Raw genomic sequence first — 19,025 nt, 5'->3', positions numbered from 1 at the left:
TGGAATCCGCATCTCATGCATTTGCTGATTGTTATTGTAATCTGGGGTAGGTGTGTTCCTGATTCTACATAACTGCTCTGGCTTATTCTCAGATCTCCTCTGAAAACATCTCTGTACTCCGTTGCTTCTGCTTCATATTTTCACCTTGCCTCTGCTATTACATATTGTTATATAGACCTGAGAAAGATCATGATTTTACCTCTTTCAGTATTTACCTCTCTGGTCTGTAAATCTTGATACTCTTAAGAGAAGTGAGTATCTCCTTACTGTTTAATTCTGTGAGGGTGAAGTTCATTCCAATGCCCAGGGCTTGGGCAAAATCCTACACACCGCTTAAACTTCACTTTATGGCTCTCCTTGTCACTTGAGTGGATTTCACCCTAATCCTATTCTTTCACTCAGTAAGGGCTTTGGGGATGTAGTTTGTATGAAAGATGCAGTAGAAAATAAAGTAATGCTAGCAGTTCTGCTTTTATATTTCCACTGTCAGCACACCAATTTGCTTTCTCCCTTCCAATGTGCATCTCCTTCTTGATAGCTTGATCCTGGGGAAATAGCCCTCTTCAAATAATGGAATTATCATGTGGCATGCACCTTTTTAGTCCCCCTGAAATGTTGTGTCATGTCTTTGGTTTACGTCACTTGTTGGAAAACATGCCAAAGCACTGAAATACTATTACACTGTTTCTCTATTGGATGCCAACGCACAGGGCTGTTCGTCTAATTCATCCTCCAGATCAAAGCCCACACAGGCAGCTCTTCTGCCTACAGCTATTTTCCTTTTACTTTCCTGCTTGACAGTAGTCCCTCGGATTCCTCTATTCTGCTCTCTTTGAATGGACACAGTTTCCTTTAGCCTTGGAAATATAATTTATGTCTATTATAGTGTATTATAGATTACAGATCAGGGCCAGCATGTATTATTGGCTGGAATGTCTGTTTATTGTATGTCGAGTTCTTAAAATAAATAAATACAAAGCCACCCTGCTGAGCGGAGAAGGGAGCAGGAAGAAACAGGGGAGGGTGGAGAAACTTTGTTCTCAAAGTTTAATTTACAAGAACAAACCTTGGAGCATGATGTATTAACTTCATGTTGTTTGCTTTTGTCACATTGTGTATGTAAAGATGGCAAAACGCCTGGCCCCTCTCCAGCACAGACCACCCAGAGAGCCGGAGCAGAGCTACTGGCCGTACACACCCAAGTTCAAAGGTTCATGGGAGAACTCACCAATTTAATCAGTTATTAGCTGTCTTTCCTGTAAGCAGATTGGATGCAACAACACCACTGACAAAAGGAATATCTTAACAGACTGGCTGTCTGGGACTGAAGAATTACAAAACCAATCTCCACCCCAACACTGAGGAAGTATGTGTGCGTGTGTGCGCGTGGTGAGAGAGAGAATGAGACAGAGGGGAGGGAAAAAGGGAGGAGGGAACCCAGGCACAGAGAAAGAGAAACATCACTCCATCTCTCTCACTCCACAGGAGCTGAACCAAGAGCAGGAAGATGTTTGATAACACACAGTACCCCTATAACTGTTTTAATTATGATGGGGATGACTATCCAACCTGTAGTTCTGATGAAGAGAAAAAATTCACCAGACCAGCATACAGGTAAGGTTAAGTTTTCAAAGTCTTCCTTTCTCCAGAGAGATTGTCTGCACTGTCCGATAATGGGAATTCCCCCTTGGCTTTCTCTAAAAACCAGTACAGGTATCCTTCCAAGTAGTTTCCTCGAGGCACAGAGAACTGGGGGAGGAAGTTCTTTTTCCCCTTGAAATAAGTCTTTTTTCTTCCATCCCCGACTCCCCCTTCCCCTTCCCATTCCCACTCCTTCACTTAGGGGAAAGTGAAACTTCTGCCTTTAATGTCCTGGACTCCTTTGTATCATCAGATTTGAGCTGTCCCCTTCTGCACTTTTTAGGGATACTGAGGGAAATTAATCCAATTTGTCAGATGCTTATTAAGGAAATAAATGTGGATGTCCCCACAACGGAAGAAAGATGCACTGTGTGGGTTCATGAATAGGTCTGGGGAAAGATAACATCCGGTGTCCCTCTAACTAGCCAAGGTGATGAGCTCTCCAGCCCTGAAGTTATAGGAGGCAGTGGAGTGATGGAGTCCCACAGTCTGGTACATTTCACTGGAGCGTAATAGCTTAGGGAAACTTTCCTTGAGCAGTTTGAGATTTTGGTGTTTTTTTAAATCTAAGCACTGCCTGCTGAGTGAAAGGACAAACAGCCTGACTGGGTTTCAATTGTCTGTAAGTAATGCCTGTGTATCATGCTGTATGAATCAATGAGTCTTAAATAGGGATCTTGCTCTTAGACTAAAGCAAAAGGATTCTGAGCAGACTGGTTGATGTCTGTAAGAGCCATCTCAGGTCAAGGAGTGACACAACCAAAATGTAGGACAAGGAGGAATTTTATAATTTTATAAGAATCATATACACATCTATGTGTGAGTGAGTGTGGGAGACAGAGGTAGATCCTACTTATAAAATATATACATACAAGGCAATGGCATAACTCTGAGTTTTCCTTTTTCAGCTACATTGCCTTAATTGCAATGGCCATTCAGCAAAGTCCTTCAAACAAAGTGACCTTGTCTGGCATCTATGATTTTATAATGAAGAAATTTCCTTACTACAGATCAAATCAAAGAGCCTGGCAGAACTCCATCCGACATAACTTATCACTTAACAGTTGTTTTGTAAAGGTAAGATCATTAACTGTATATTTGCATACATGCTGTGCGCAACTGAAAATATCTGTATGTGGGGAATAGTCTCCCAAAGAAATGTTGGAAAGAGGGGAAGCCAAACAATTCAGCTCCAAATAATTGTAAATCTCTCTGCAGCCCACAAGCTGTCATTTGAAAAGGTAATGTGCGTGTTCCTTTCTGATTTATGTTAATATAAAGCAAATTGAAGAGGCTGGATTGTGCCTACCAGTAGTATAATGAAGGAGAAGAAGCTTAAATGGCTTGTCATGTATGTTTACACCATTTCTTGAATGTAAATGAACACAGATGTTAAGCAGCAGCATTTGTAACACATACAAACACTGAACTGCCTTTAAATGAATACAGGTTCCCAGAACAGAAGGGAATGAGAAGGGGAAAGGAAACTATTGGAGCTTTGCATCTGGATGTGAATCAATGCTGGATCTTTTTGAAAATGGGAATTACAGGCGGAGACGGAGAAGAAGGAACATGAAAAGGGAACACAAAGAGCAGAGACCAAGTGGAGGAAAAGATCCTTCCTCCCCTGAATCGTCTTCCATGGATTCTGGTTTATACAGCATCTCCTGTCATGAAAGTAAATGCGAGCCAGCCGAATCTGGACCCAAACTCTTGGAGCCTCCTGGGTTCTTTCCAAACAACACCTCCAACAGACAGAGCCTAAACAACGTCTCCCTAGGAAAATCTGACTCTGAAATTAAATTTAGCATTGATTACATTCTTTCAGCCCCAGACCCTTTGCCTGTTCTGAGATCTCAGTATCATATGCAAGATAATAAATACCAATTACTGGAGTCTCAAAAAATTAATCTCCCATTCTGGACAATGTGATATTATTCATACCTGGTAACAAATTCTGTGATACAGTCTATACAACAGCCTGGTATCACTGAGTATCATCAGTTGGCCATCTTTTTCCACAGTAGTACTCAGAAAGAGTGAAGAGTAACTTGATCAGCCAGCTGAGATGCTATTTATACCACAAGAACTTAGTTTTCTGAGGTTAGAATCTAATATCTAACTAACAGCACAGTTGATGACCTTGATATCTTATGAAACTGCAGTTTTATTTTCTAAAATATCACTGACACCAGCTTGCTTTGTATGGATGTTCCTTTCTTCCTTAAATCAATCTACTTTCAGTTTGCTTCTGTCACATTGTACTTTGTAAAAGACCAGGGAGATGTGACTTCACTTACACTGGTGTAAATTAGGATTAACTCCACTAAATAGGCCAGATCTTCTGCTGTTGTAAATCCAGTGTGGTTCCATTGATTTATATCAACTGAGAATCTAGTGGGTTTTTTCTTAAATTGGGTCAAGAAAACAATTTAGCCCATCCTATTTAGCTACATTTAGTATTATGGCTTGGACTATTTGGGTAGTATATAGCATAGGTCAGCCACCATGCTATTTGACAAATATGCTTATTCATTGCACGATTATGGAATTTTTGTTGCAAATCAGGGTATAAGTGCATAGCCAGTGGAAGTGAAATAGTATTCCAATTAATTCCATGAAAGTTATTGCAGGGCTGCTGAACTCTGGTAAACTCTGATGGCTGATATTACAGACACTGACAGACTCACAATATCTATGGTTAAAACAATTTTTCCTCAGATGTAAGAAACCCCTTGCATATATTTTACTTAGTAAGCATAAATGAAGGATCAGCCCTGCAAGAAACTGTATCCACTGACAAAATGTGGGAAAAAGTAAGGTCCCCCTACCTGCTTTGAGACAAGCTGTACACTTTTATTAAGTGGATTTTTATTGATTCTTCCTGCAAGCAATCACCAAAGTGGTACTTGATACAATTTCAGCAAAACTGGTGAGATTTATAATGTAGAGACATTGACAGTAGGATCATGAGCTCCATTTAAAATTATTGTAGCTTGATTACCCTATACACTATAGATGGATATTTTTAATAAAAAATTACAATTATGTACAATGATAATTTTTTTTCAAGCTCATTTTGCACAATTGTTTTCCATTCCCTAACGATGGATTCCACAGAACGCTTATTTGTGGCATGGCTTGACTTAACCTTGCAAATAAACAAACAAACAAAAAGCGCAGGATACTAGTTGGTGTAATAGGCAATTATATAAAGAACAAAATTCTGTCTTTGTAACATAAATTCAAGGTAAACAAAGGTAGCTGAGATGATAAGATGATAAGCAAAATTGTGCAAAAGGTATGCTCAGGCATGACTTGAATTTTTATCCAGAAGCTTTGACATTTCACTAAGTTATTTTACATTGTTGCTAATATATACTGTACATTTATACTATATATTCTTATATATTGTTATTGAGAAAGGGAGCAATATCACTGCACTTATATGTTGTAAAAATGCATGATGTATGTCTTCTTGGTGTTAAAAATATTGCCATCTACCTACAGCTTACCAGCAGCAGTATTTGTTACAAATTGGAAATAAATTCTTATTTGTTTTCAACAATATAAAACTTGAAATCCTTAGGCATTTTTATAACTTAGCTAAATACTTTTTTAAACAAGAAAGTGGCGAACCATGTAGAAGTTGCATCACAGCATGCCTTCCAAAGTTTCAAAGAATCCTTCTTTTTGGCCAAACTCTGCCTTCAGATGGGAGCTTGTCAGTCTCATTGAATCAATGAATATTCTGTGTAGTCATCTGAAGACCGAGTCATCTCTTCTTTACACTGATGTAAAAAACAGAATAAAGCCAATGGACATGGATTCACATCACTGTAAGAGAGAACAGAATTTGCTCCTTAACATGTTATATAGGTGTGCCAGGGCATGTCAGTACTTAGTATCTCTATCTATATATGCACTCAGTTGTGTCTGTGTGTATGTGTATGTGTGCCCCTCTATGTTTATACATACATTTATGTATTACCGCTTTATATGCAAAACTGTTTTTCTTACTAGTTTTAAACAGGGCGACAATGCTGTTTAGTTTATAGTTACAGTAAATCTATACAGTACATTTGAAATATATTTTTCTGCTGCTAAATGTACAAATATGCTTCTTACTATGTATTCTTTGTTGGTGACATTTTGAACAGAAGTTAACTAAATTGCAGCAAAGGTTGATACTGAGCCCAATCCTGGCTCTTACTAAATACAATGGGATATTTGCCATTGCTTTCAATGGAGGCAGGACTGGACGTATGGAGTAACATTTGGATAAATGTGTTAGAAAATGCAGAGGAGGGAAATATAAATGTAAAGATTTACATCAGAGAGCTAAAGCCATTCACAGTACGCTGAATTTATATTCGCAAATAGCCCTTTCCTTTGCACCCAGTAAAATGCCTGCTAAGAAAGACTATTCTATTTCCCTAACATACAATCAAAGAAATTTGTGTACAAATGTGTGTTAACATTTGTTTTGCAAAGGATATCAATCACATTTCTAAAAATGAATGGACATATTTCAATTTAACCAGAGTATTATATTCTGAGTACTTCAGAAAGGTTTCGAGCACTTAAAGTGAATGGCATTTAATATAGAACAACATAACAGGGGTGAGGGCTAGATGTGACCTTATTCAAATGTCGTAGCCATTACAAAGCCATTCTCGATGTAATTATAATTAAATACTTTATGCCTTTCTTGCAAATTCTCTGATCGATCATTGATATTAACATTAATATTGTATTAACCCCCGAGCAAATGTCTCCTACACAAGTGATACGGATCACCAGGTTTCCATTAACAAAGTTGTGAGCTATTGCCATATGCTAGTTGTGGATACATTTACGTAAATTACCTTTTCACAGGGAAAAAAAATGCCCCGTTATTTTCTGCACACACAGTCCAGTGCTATTGCTTCGGTTCTCCCACACCATCCTGTCAATGATGTACATAGACTCCTAGACTTTAAGGCCAGAAGGGACCGTCATGATCATCTAGTCTGACCACCTGCATATTGCAGGCCACAGGACCTCACCCACCCATTCCTGCAATAGACCCATAACCTCTGGTTGAGTTCTCAGATCATGATTTAAAGACTTCAAGTCACAGAGAATTCACTATTTACAAGAGTTTAAAGCTGCAAGTGACCGATGTCTCATGCAACAGAAGAAGGCAAAAAGATGGCAAGCCCCAACAAGTCAATGAATATACTCCAGTTTTAGCTCAGAGTAACCAAGAGCAGAATTAGGTACACAGGTTCATATTCTACATTGAAGCCATTGGGGGTGGAGTGCGGGGGCACAACATGTAAACGAGGGCAGTATGTAGCCCATAGTAATGAGCGCTATTCATAAAGGGATGAATTTTGATGGAACTCCTTGGGGAATGAGGGACTGCTCAATGTGAGTAAGGGTATCCCCTTCTGGCTCTAAAAGAGCACCCCTCGTTTATATGTATGTATACCGAGTCAGAATATTCATACAAGTCTGAAGATGATGCCCTAAACAGCTTCGAATTAGGAGACAAATAACTCTAGTTGGGCCCCACTAACTCATTCCATAGAAAGGGAGTTCCAAAAATCAAATAAAGGCAGTATACAAGGAGCAGCTGGGGTTTGGTGCATGCTGAGTCTCGATTCTCACCTTCCCTTCATCCTATTGTATTGTGTTTTGTTGGGTGGACTTAGTGTATCACATCTGTTAAACACACCTCAAGTCAGTCTTCACACTGGCTATCTGGCTGGGAACTTTAGCGACATGTGATCAAACGAGTGTCTGTAGCAGCAGTTCTCAAACTGTGGGTCACGATCCCATTTTAATGGTGTTGCGAGGACTGGCTTAGACTTGTTGGGGCCTAGGGCTGAAGCTCTTGGGCCCCCTGCCCAGAGCAGTGGGGCTCAGGCTTTGCCCCACCCCCAGGGGTGGCGGGACTCGAGCAGGCTCAGGCTTCAGTCCCCCGTCCTGGGGTCGTGTGGTAATTTTGGTTGCCAGAAGTGGGGCGCGGTGCAATGAAGTTTGGGAACCCCTGGTCCGTACGATCCCCAGCAGCTGAATGGCAGCCTGTCTCATTCTCTGTACCATAATCTACCTGTGGAGAATTCCATTGTTGGATGGGAAACTCCCTGCCAAATGCAGGTCCTGCACCTATATCTCACTTCCTCGCTCCTGGCATAGGGGGCATGTTATGAGAGGAGATGTTCAGCTATTAATTAGAAAAGGTGCTGGAACTAGAGGTGCTGAGGGTGCTACTGCACCCCCTGGCTTGAAGTGGTTTCTATTATATACAGGGTTTACAGTTTGATTCAATGGCTCTCAGAACCCCCACTATAAAAATTCTTCTAGCACCCTTGGAGGATGGACCTGCCTATATGGGCCAGCTGGCTTGTTTCCATCCAGAAGTTCGTGTTCCAAAAGGTCCTACATTTTATAGTTGTGACGGTCTTCTAAGCCCTGATACAAAGTACGGCACATTGTGTTACTATTGTGGAATGCATGCTGCAAAGGGAAAACAAGGAATGAGTTTATCTTTCAAATGAAGACCCTGGAATCTTTCAAGATAAACATTCTAAATTAGGAATCAAAACATGCCATGTTTCTCACCATAGCCGTGAAACTGAAAAGAAGCACTCACAGAATATTGTCAGCCATAATAGGGGACAGGGGATGTAACAGGCCCGACCAACATTCCAATTGTTCGGAGCCATTTTGTGCGCACATTTTCACTGGAGAGCAGGAAAATGCACCGAGTGGGGCTGTGAATGACCTCTGGTCCCCATAGGGTGGACATTACTTTAAGTGTTCAGAAAAATTTTGGACTGGTAGGACTGAGTGATTTTATGTTGGTAAAGAAAAGAGGTAAAACCTACGTTCTTTCTTGGTCTAGGTTTATGCTATGCACAGAGTTCCTCTTCCTGCTTGGAGCAAGGATGGATATTAGTAATTAAGCAGCAACTAAGCTTCACTATATATCTGTATCACTCCTTTCATGACCACAGCAAGCCAACTGCTCTGATTTCAAGTTCCCAGCAGTCTCTCATCTCCTCCACCTAACCCACTCAGATATTTTATTTGAACAAGGGCTTGGCCTGTGAATCAAACTCACTGCTTCTCCCACCAAGCGGTACGTGGGTCCCTGGGTTTGGAATTTATATAGTTGCTAGAACAGGGGCACTGTGTAGACCAGGGAAAACACTAGAATTAAATTAACCTCCCACTTATGCGATGTCTACACTACAAACTAGGGGTGTGATTTCCCCTGCTCATGTACACATACCTGGGCTAGCTCTCACTGAGTTAGCGGAGTATAAATAGCAGGGTAACTGTGGCAGTACATGTAGAAGCAGGAGAGACACAGCGGCCTGAAACCAGTGGCTATGTGCTTGCGTGGTCCATCTATTCCTCTGCTGCTGCTACCTATAGCTACCGTAGCTACACTGCAATTTATATGCCTGCTAGCTCGTAGCTCGTTGAACTAGCATGAGTACATGTACATGAGCCGGGGAAATCACACCGCCAGCTTGTAATGTAGACGCAGCCTTAAACATGAAGGTTTCCAGTGCCCATCAGAAATTAGCCCCTAGCGTATTTGCAGTGGCTGTAGATCCCTTCTTAGGTTTCACATCTCTGCTATTTATTTTAATAACATTGCTTCATATATTTATCCCTTTGCCTCGGGGTGTTATATTGTGTAAATATCACATTAAAATAGGGCACCATTGTTCCTGTCCTCTCAATCCCACAATGGTGTTTTCTTAAGTGCAAGAAAGAACAACTCCCTTGATAAGCAATGGGTGGGAAGCCTTGAGTACACTAAATAGCTTGCCTGGCTGGTGCATTGAGCTATGTTTTCTATCTACTCTGTCTCTGTCTTCCCTAGACTGAGGAACATAGGAGCCACTGTCAAACCATGGGATGTAATTCAGGGCTACTTATGCAATAACATCATTCTGCACTGTCATCTGGGAATGACTTTATTCATGAAATCCTGGCCCTGCTTTAGCAAATGGAGTTTTGACACTGAGTTCAGTGGAGCCAAGATTTCACCCTGTGTTGCCAGGACCAGTGATTTGCCAGATCAACAGGGGTATTTGGCTAACTGATGTATTTAAATATCTGTTGCAGTTATTTGGTGTTCAGACATCAGCACTTTTCTGCTCAAGACAACCTATAGTCTGATTCTACAGTCTTCAACTCAGGCAAAATGCACTGAAGTCAATGGGAATTGTGCCTAAGTAAGGAATGATGGAAAGATCTATTGGTCCATTCCATCCATTACCCTGCCGCTATAAGATTGTTCCCCAAGGGCCAAACCCTAGATCCAATACGCAGTCTGGGTAAATGGGCTGTGCACTGGGATGGTCCCCAAAAGCTATAGGGCAGAAATCTGCTACCAATACGATCTCATCCATGGGGCAGAGCTGCTGTAGCTTCTTTAGCTGCTCCCTCCACCCCGTCCCTCAGTGGTGGAGAGTCAGTCAATCATTGTAGTCATGAATCCAGGACCCCAAAGCCTCCTTATCCCATGAGAAAAGAAAGTGAAGCAAGATGTGGAAGTGTATGGAAAAGGAAGCAAGAAGTGGAAATAGTCTACCTGTACTGAAGATGGTATTTAAAGAATGAACCCAAACAGCTCTAAAGCAAAGCACTTATCCAGGGGGAGGAGAGTGGGGGTTTACATGTATGCAGCTGTACCTGAACATGAGTGGACCAGTGCATCCCTTTTCTTAGCTGAAAAAGAATTTTGTTTCACCTCAGTGAATTTCTCCCAAACCAGGGGTCGGGTAGTAATAGGACCTGAGCACCCGCCATTCCCATTTTGCTCAGTGGGAAGCACAGGTGCTCAGCTCCTCTCCCAATCAAGCCTTATATTGTCTACATGGCAACGCACAAGTGATTTCATTACCATGTCCAACTTTTGAAGCATTTTTAGCTTGCAGAGCAAAATATACAAAAATGAACAATCATATTTTGTCATGATTATTACCTTTTTTCGTATTATCATAGCACCTAGAGGCCCGAGTCAGCGACAACGGCCACAGTACGCTTTCTATTGTACCAGCATGTCCCAAAAAGACAGTCTCTGCCCCAGAGATTGCAGTCTTGGAAAATCAATATTTTGCTTCTCTTCCCCTTTCTAAGTTCCATAGACACCTGTGTTGATCTCAACCTAAGCCCCAAGTATAAGGTTTGACCCAATATTAAAGAGGAGGAGATAGGAATAAAGTATTCTTATAGCAGGAGTCCTCAGGTGGCACTGTTAATTATTATTATCATTTTCTTTATTTTACTGGAGCACCTAGGATCTCTAGTCATGGACCAAAGCTAGGTGCTGTACAAACACAGACCAAAAAGACAGTCCTTGTCCCAATAATCCTATGTGTTCTTGTTCTTAGTGTGAAAGCAGTGTCCAGCCTTTGAACATATGCTGTGTGTTGTGCTCAGTTTGTGATCCAGGTTTTTTGGGAGAACTTGTGGTAAACAGTAAGAAATGTTGTTCTCTGCCTTGATCTCTCCAACCAGAGTCAAATCTTGGTGCAGAGTTGCTTCTTGGGAAGCAGACATTGGTGTTTGGTCTGAGATTCCTAAAATGGGGAGTGGCGAGGAGTCACCTGTGCGCTTTTTGTGACCACCTCTGTTCCCAGGCTGGTGTATATAATGTAAACAAAAGTCATACTGAATTACCCAAACAGCATCACAGATTTCTTCTGCATCAGGAAACAGATTTCAAGGACCCCAGATCATCTCAAGCTTGGCAGAGGGTACATTACCTTCTACTTTGTTTTGCTATTGATGAAATTACAGGTAAACAAACATTTGCAAAATGATACATATTTACTATCTTTAACAAATATCAAGTGCATTGAAGGTAAATGATGGATACATGGTTTGGTTTGTTGTTCTAAGTACCCATTACCTTTGAACAAAATGAAAAACCTCTTGTGTTGTGATACTGCAGACTATAAATGAGCAGCTCTCATATGCCTTTGTGCAATTATTTCTCTACCAGCTTTAGGCTACTTCAGACAAAATTTTAAAATAAAATGTGAACTCACTGAACTGAAACTGGTGGTATTAGATTTATAATAAACAAAGGTAGGTCACATAATCAGGTCATCAAAAGAAAGACTTTAAAATTCAAGCAGCAACATTTTAACCCGACATAGTCCCTGATTCTGCTCGATGGGAATTTTGACATAGGCTTCAGTGGAAGCCTGATTATCCCAGGATGGTGCTCCAGGGCAGTCCAAGCATCCTGTTAACTATTATCTTTTCATCCTCCTCAGCTTCCAGGATCACAACTGCACCGAGTTCAGTCATTGGAACGATGCACCAGCCATATTCACTGGAATGGAGTTGGTAAAATGGGGCAGTTAAAGGGAGATAGCTCAGCTAGCAAAGAAATTTAATATGGCCCTGCCACGAAACCACTGCTTCTCGCTCCGAAGCTGGCAGTCAAGGAGAGGAGAGATTTGGGACCCGATTCAGAAAAGCACCTGTTTAATTTTAGGCATGCGCATAAGTCTGTCCCTATTCAGGAACTTAAACACATGCTTAGGTGTTTGCTCCCCAAGGTAAGAACTTGAAGGGTTGGGGCTGTTTCCCTTCGGTGGCAGATTAACTCTTTCCCTGCATTCAGGAACCACCTTAGTTTCCAAGAAGGCCACAGATATTTTCTGCTCGCTCCTTTTGTACCTGTAGCTGCAGTTGTTATTCTTTTACCAAGCATTCATCTCAAAGGGCGTCACTGTATAGACACATGCATGTTCAGTTTAGTGCAGAGAAAGAGAATACAGTATTTTGAAAATGTATTCTTCTAAGGAGTATTCCTGTAAGTGAGTTTTGATATATTCTGTTATCTGGACGGGGGAGGAAGAGGGCACAAATGAAATTGATACTTCAGTCTCAAGTCTTGATTGCAATTACTAGTGAGAGTTTAAAGTTTTTCCAACTGTTTGGCTCACAAGACAAATGAATGTATAGCTACTGAAATTGATTATCAGGCTTCCTGTTTTCTTGGCCGTGATCTAGTAATATTGACATACGGTACAAGGAAATTGCAATCTGAACTACTAGTAGCAATAGCTAGAGGCAATTACAGGAGGAGTATCGCTGTTCATGGCACACAAGCGCCTTTATTAGGTTTCACCATATTACAATTATAACATATTCATGTAAGGGAACAGGAATGGCAATATAGGTATGTTTTCAAACAGCAGCAAACAACAAATTTGCTTCTGTCTCATCTCTGGAAAGGCTGAATGGATCATCAGATTGGGGGTCAGGACTCCTGCCTTCTGTTCCCAGCTCTACCTCTAAACTGCTGGGGTGACAGCGCCATTCTGTGCCTCAGTTTCCCCATCCGTAAAATGGGGACAATGATACTGCACTCTTTTGCAAAGGGCGTTGAGATCTATGGCTAGAAAGTACTATTATTATCTTCTATTTTCTGCTGTTTACTATCACCCCTGCATCTCTGCTTTCCTCATCTCTGTGTTTGGGTCCTGGTGAAAGCCACCATGTCATTGGACCCAGGTCCAACCCCATAGCATGTTTCAGTGTTGCTGTGTGGAGGGGTCTGAGCCATGCTTTAGTCGTGTTCTTGAATCATGTGATAGCTATGCAAAGGGCAAGGGCCAAGAATGTCTACCCTAAATAAAAAATTAGTCTCTAAAATACAATCTGGTCCTATCTACCTAGCAAGATTAATAGATTTTAAGCCAGAAGGGACAATTGTGATCATCTAACCTCTCATAACACAGGCCATAAGACCTCCCTGAATCAACTCCTCTTTCAAGTCCACTAGCTCTGGTTCACCTAGCACTAGAACTGTGTTTTAGCTGGGTCAAGGGACAACTGTTTTTGTAACAAGGTCCTGCAACATGGTAGATTGTGCAGGGCAGATGGCACATTTATCTCCTGTTGTCTCGCTCTTCTTCCTCCCTATTTATTTCCTCTTTTTCTTCCTCATCTCTGTGTCTCCTTTTTGTCCTCTTACACTTTCTGTCAAAGGAACTTCTCTCACCCACTGCTTCAGAGCAATGTATCAGCCAAATAGCAATTGCTGAGTGCTATGTTGGGAGCTTCTATGGAGGGGGCAATAAACAAAGGAGCCAGTTGTGGCTCCCTGATTCTGGGGCCAGTTTTAGCCCCATGCTGGCTGCCTTTGACGCAGGAGACGACATCTAGCAAGTACCGAGCCGGGATTTGCAGAAGAACAGTGCACTCAGGTCACAACCCTCCCTGCTCTAACACACTCTCTGCATTAGGGCTGCAGCTCTCTGCCCTTTGGGGTTGCTTCATCCACCAAGAGTGAAGCTGAAGGCAGGTCAAGTGGAACTTTACTAAGCCCCGTGCACTGCCCTGTCCATGCAGCTGAGTTGCTTCCAGCCTAATGTCCAGCATTCCTTATTCCACTGGTGTCCCTGCCAATAACAGCCCCTCCCGGGAACATGGTCCCTCTGATTCCAGTTCCACTGGTCATGATACGTCTTCCCTATTTTATAAACCTTTTCATATAAATGTTAAAAACAAATAATTGCTGCCCAGACCCCCACACTGTGTCATTTCTCTGTGGAGAAAGAAGTGGTTCAGGACTATTTAGAAAAGCTGGACGAGCACAAATCCATGGGGCCGGATACACTGCATCCGAGAGTGCTAAAGGAGTTGGCGGATGTGATTGCAGAGCCATTGGCCATTATCTTTGAAAACTCATGGCGATCCGGGGAAGTCCCGGACAACTGGAAAAAGGCTAATGTAGTGCTCATCTTTATAAAAGGGAAGAAGGAGGATCCTGGGAATTACAGGCCAGTCAGCCTCAACTCAGTCCCTGGAAAAATCATGGAGCAGGTCCTCAAGGAATCAATTCTGAAGCACTTAGAGGAGAGGAAAGTGATCAGGAACAGTCAGCATGGATTCACCAAGGGCAAGTCATGCCTGACTAATCTAATTGCCTTCTATGACGAGATAACTGGCTCTGTGGATGAGGGGAAAGCAGTGGATGCGTTGTTCCTTGACTATGAGAAGTATGGGCTGGATGAATGGACTACAAGGTGGAGAGAAAGCTGGCTAGATTGTCAGGCTCAACGGGTAGTGATCAATGGCTCCATGTCTAGTTGGCAGCCGGTATCAAGTGGAGTGCCCCAACAGTCGGTGCTCAGGCCGGTTTTGTTCAATATCTTCATAAATGATCTTGAGGATGGTGTGGATTGCACCCTCAGCAAGTTTGTAACACTAAACTGGGAGGAGAGGTAGATATGCTGGAGGGTAGGGATAGGATACAGAGGGACCTAAACAAATTAGAGGATTGGGCCAAAAGAAATCTGATGAGGTTCAACAAGGACAAGTGCAGAGTCCTGCACTTAGGACGGAAGAACCCCATGCACCGCTACAGACTATGGACCGAATGGCTTGGCAGCAGTTCTGCAGAAAAGGACCTAGGGGTGACAGTGGACGAGAAGCTGGATATGAGTCAACAGTGTGCCCTTGTTGCCAAGAAAGCCAATGGCATTTTGGGATGTATAGGTAGCGGCTTTGCCAGCAGATCGAGGGATGTGATCGTTCCCCTCTATTCGACATTGGTGAGGCCTCATCTGGACTACTGTGTCCAGTTTTGGGCCCCACACTACAAGAAGGATGAGGAAAAATTGGAAAACGTCCAGCGGAGGGCAACAAAAATGATTAGGGGACTGGAACACATGACTTATGAGGAGAGGCTGAGGGAACTGGGATTGTTTAGTCTGCGGAAGAGAAGAATGAGGGGGGATTTGATAGCTGCTTTCAACTACCTGAAAGGGGGTTCCAAAGAGGATGGATCTAGACTGTTCTCAGTGGTAGCAGATGACAGAACAAGGAGTAATGGTCTCAAGTTGCAGTGGGGGAGGTTTAGGCTGGATATTAGGAAAATCTTTTTCATTAGGAGGGTGGTGAAACACTGGAATGCGTTACCTAGGGAGGTGGTGGAATCTCCTTCCTTAGATATTTTTAAGGCCAGGCTTGACAAAGCCCTGGCTGGGATGATTTAGTTGGGGATTGACCCTGCTTTGAGCAGGGGGTTGGACTAGATGACCTCCTGTGGTCCCTTCCAACCCTGATATTCTATGATTCTATGATCCTATTCTATGCTTCATTTCAACCACTGATTATGATACACGGATGATCCAGCTATCCAGGTTCCTATCCTTTTTGCACTCCAAGAGTGGCACAAAGGGGTTGGGATGGCAGTGGAGGTTCTGACCCCATGTCTCGAGTCCTCCTGTTAAGTATCTAGCAGCCTTTTGGGTCCCATATAGTAAATAACCATGATACTTTGGGACTGTTGTTATGCATTGTACAAAGTGGTTTTAAAAGGGCTTTATCAATGTAAGATGATCCGCTGATCAAAAACTGTATCAAGTCAAAGGAAGAAAAAGAGAGTTCACTACTGAGCCAGGCTGGAGAGCAAGTCAGCTGCCCAAAGGGGAGATGTTAATATAGGACATGCAGAATGAAGAACCTTCTTGCTTTTCCTGCCTTTGAACTGTTTTTATTCTTTCTTTCAGTGTTTCATTTTATTTTAAAGAATTGTCAATGAGGCATGAGGAGGGAAAGACAGCTCATATAAAGCTGGTCTCCTAATCAAATTCAGCCCCAAGTTTGTAGTGCCACTCAAGAGAGAAATACTTAGGGTGTCAAAGAAAAGAGAATAATTCCACATATATGTGCATAGTAAAGGTTCTGATCCTAAATCCACGGAAGCCAGAGGGAAAGACTTCTATTGACCTCAATGGCGTGTGTATAAGGCCCATAATGAGAAGTGAACTCAGACCTTTGATTTCTATCTTTACAAAATACGTATGCATCAGACATGTTTCTTGTTGTCTTAAATAAACTGCTGAGGATAAGAAATAGAAACTCCAACGATTAATGAATGGGTTTGGATAAAATGATAGCCTCCTTCAACCAAACAAGCCTCATCCGAGGCTAAAGCAGTTTGAGCAACTTCAGTTTCCTTTATTTTTCATTTTCATGATCCTCTGCACTACCTGGTTCTCAATGGGAAAATTCTGCCAGTATAGAGCTAGAAAGATTTATCATTATCATTATTTCTGTTACAGTGGAGTACAAGGTGTGCTAGGTGCTGTACAGAGATACAGGAAGACTTGGACTTGCCCAAAGGGATCACAAAGAGTTAAAACCAAAGAGCAGCAGAAAGGGATAAAAGATACCAGTAAAATGGTATGGAGATGACATACATCCTTCATGTGTGAATATAGGTACTGCCAACCGCAAGTGTTAACGAGTCATGAGTCAGACCCCTAAAACTCATGAGACTATGTTAAAAATTATGAGCTTTTTGGGTCCCTGTTTGTAAGCTTCCCTTCATAATCATGAAGGCTAGAAACTCTTTTTTTTAACAAAAACGGAGAGTCTCTTTCAATAACATGACTACAGGAGGTGGGGCTTTATGAAAAACGCTGAATATCACAAGAATCATGATAAAATAACAAGAACTGGCTATTCTGTTATTATTAGTATTGTTACCTTTCATTTTATTTTTAAGTTGAGGTTGAAAATACTAATTTCCCACAGCTAAGCCAAAGAAACCTTTTACCTGCACTGCTCCCCTCCGTGTCCACTGAGACAGTAAACTCAGGGGGAAATCCTGGCCCCATTAAAGTCAGCAAGATCCAATAGCTGGAAGCTGAAACTAGACAAATTCAGACTGGAAGTTATGAATACATTTTTAACAGTGACGATAATTAACGACTGGAACAACTTAGCAAAATTTGGGGTGGGTTCTCTATTACTAGCAATTTTTAAACCAAGACTGGATTTTTTTCCTAAAAGATCTGCTCTAGTTCAACAGGAAATATTTTGGGGGAAGGTCTGATGGCCTGGGCTATACAGGAAGTCAGACCAAATGATCCTAGTAGTCCCTTCTGGCCTTACAATCTATGAATGGGAACTTTGCCATTGACTTCAATGGGGCCAGGATTTCACACCCACTCTGTCCTCCATAAGCCATCCTCCTGGCAGTCACTTGATTCTGAGTACAGCATGAATTGGGCATTCTTACTGTTTCACAGAAATTCCTGGGGGCTGGACAGGCATTGGGGCTCTGACAGGCAATAGGGCTCTTGACTCAGGTAAGTGCCTTATAGAGGGGTGAGTAGACAACTAAGATGTAAGTCTGGACCCAGGGAGTGATTGGGGGAGCCGAAAATGGCTTTCTACCCCAGCCACTGCTGCCCTATTAGTTTCCTATGATTCTGGCCTGCCTGATGAGTCCAGCTCTACTCTTCATATGGAATTTCCAGCTCAACAGGAAGCAGGAAGTATTTAAAATTCATTAGTTCAGTTGTACAGGTCCAGAAGAAACAAGGTTTAAATGTTGCCTTTTGAGAAACTTCCCAGGCCAAAACAAGCTCATTTCTTAGTACTTTCTACAGTACCCATCCGTGGCTTCATCCTGAAGTAATGATCTATGGCAATCCCTAATTCAGAAACGGCAGACAGTCATGCTTCTTGGCCGGCCAAACTTCTCTAAAGAAAAGTCCATCTGAACCACAGAAGTTATTTTTTTTTCTTGCCTGTGTGATTTGAAAGAGGGGAACTTTTACTAATGAGCTCTGGTCTCCTTCCTTCAGAAACCCTGGGAGGGTTGCATATGTAGCTGGTGTATCTAAGTTGCTGGAAAACCTGGTTGTATGTGTGTATATAATACGTTCATGCCGAATTCCAAAGCTTTACTGTGTGTTTAGGGATCTCTTACCTACCACTTCAATGCAACCACTTCTGAAAAGGAATGAAGTAGTCACTCTTTTATGGCGTCAATTCATAAGAGTTTTTGGAGGTGAAAAACCAAGCACATTTTGTATCTTTGGAATGCAAGACGTGACTAGGCACTAATGTAATATGAGTAATAATAAAAATAAGATTTTAGCCAAAATGAATCCCAACTTGGTTGAGGTTTGGAAAATTTCTGTAAACTTAAAAACAAAATGTGTATTTTCCTATGTGTCCATATTTCCTAGTTTTTACTGACTCAGGAAGCAGAAATGCCAAAATGCTTGTGAACTACTCTTCTTGTTGGATTTCCAACTCAGCCAAAACGAAGCATAGTGGAAGACTTAAGAAGCAGGCTGTTTTCCCGAGGTTTCTGAAACAAAGTGTGATAAGTTCAGAGAAAGTTCCCAAAGTTATCCAAACTTTTGGATGCTTATCTGAACCAAACATCCTAATGTCAGCCTGACACTGATCACGGTGAAAATGGAAGGGGAGCTTAGTTGTAAAGTATTGTGGCTACTTGATATGTGGCTTGCCTCCTATAGTTGTGGCCAGATCACGACTTACTTGATACAGCTGCTAAGGGGCTGATCTAGCAGGACGGAGGT

General features: G+C 41.9%; 1 protein-coding gene across 1 annotated transcript; it reads left to right on the top strand.

Moving 5' to 3' along the window:
- The first annotated feature begins 1,258 nt into the window (after window positions 1–1,258).
- On the top strand, window positions 1,259–5,077 carry FOXL3 (forkhead box L3). The gene is made up of 4 exons (XM_084642225.1): window positions 1,259–1,366; window positions 1,486–1,614; window positions 2,550–2,718; window positions 3,091–5,077. The coding sequence occupies exons 2-4, from the start codon at window positions 1,508–1,510 to the stop codon at window positions 3,571–3,573; spliced, it is 759 nt and encodes a 252-aa protein (XP_084498351.1). The 5' UTR covers window positions 1,259–1,366; window positions 1,486–1,507; the 3' UTR covers window positions 3,574–5,077.
- Window positions 5,078–19,025: the final 13,948 nt, after the last annotated feature.

The sequence above is a fragment of the Lepidochelys olivacea genome (genome assembly GCF_965140295.1).
Source record: "Lepidochelys olivacea isolate rLepOli2 genome assembly, chromosome: 10".
Classification (NCBI taxonomy): Eukaryota; Metazoa; Chordata; order Testudines; family Cheloniidae; genus Lepidochelys; species Lepidochelys olivacea.
The sequence above is the reverse complement of the archived record's forward strand: the minus strand, read 5'-3'. Positions and strand labels throughout refer to the sequence as shown.

Excerpts from the sequence above, each read along its gene's own strand:
- FOXL3 (XM_084642225.1), top strand. The coding sequence starts at position 1,508 with ATGTTTGATAACACACAGTACCCCTATAACTGTTTTAATTATGATGGG. Across the intron at positions 1,615-2,549 it reads TTCACCAGACCAGCATACAG|CTACATTGCCTTAATTGCAA; the intron begins GTAAGGTTAAGT and ends TTCCTTTTTCAG. Across the intron at positions 2,719-3,090 it reads TTAACAGTTGTTTTGTAAAG|GTTCCCAGAACAGAAGGGAA; the intron begins GTAAGATCATTA and ends AAATGAATACAG.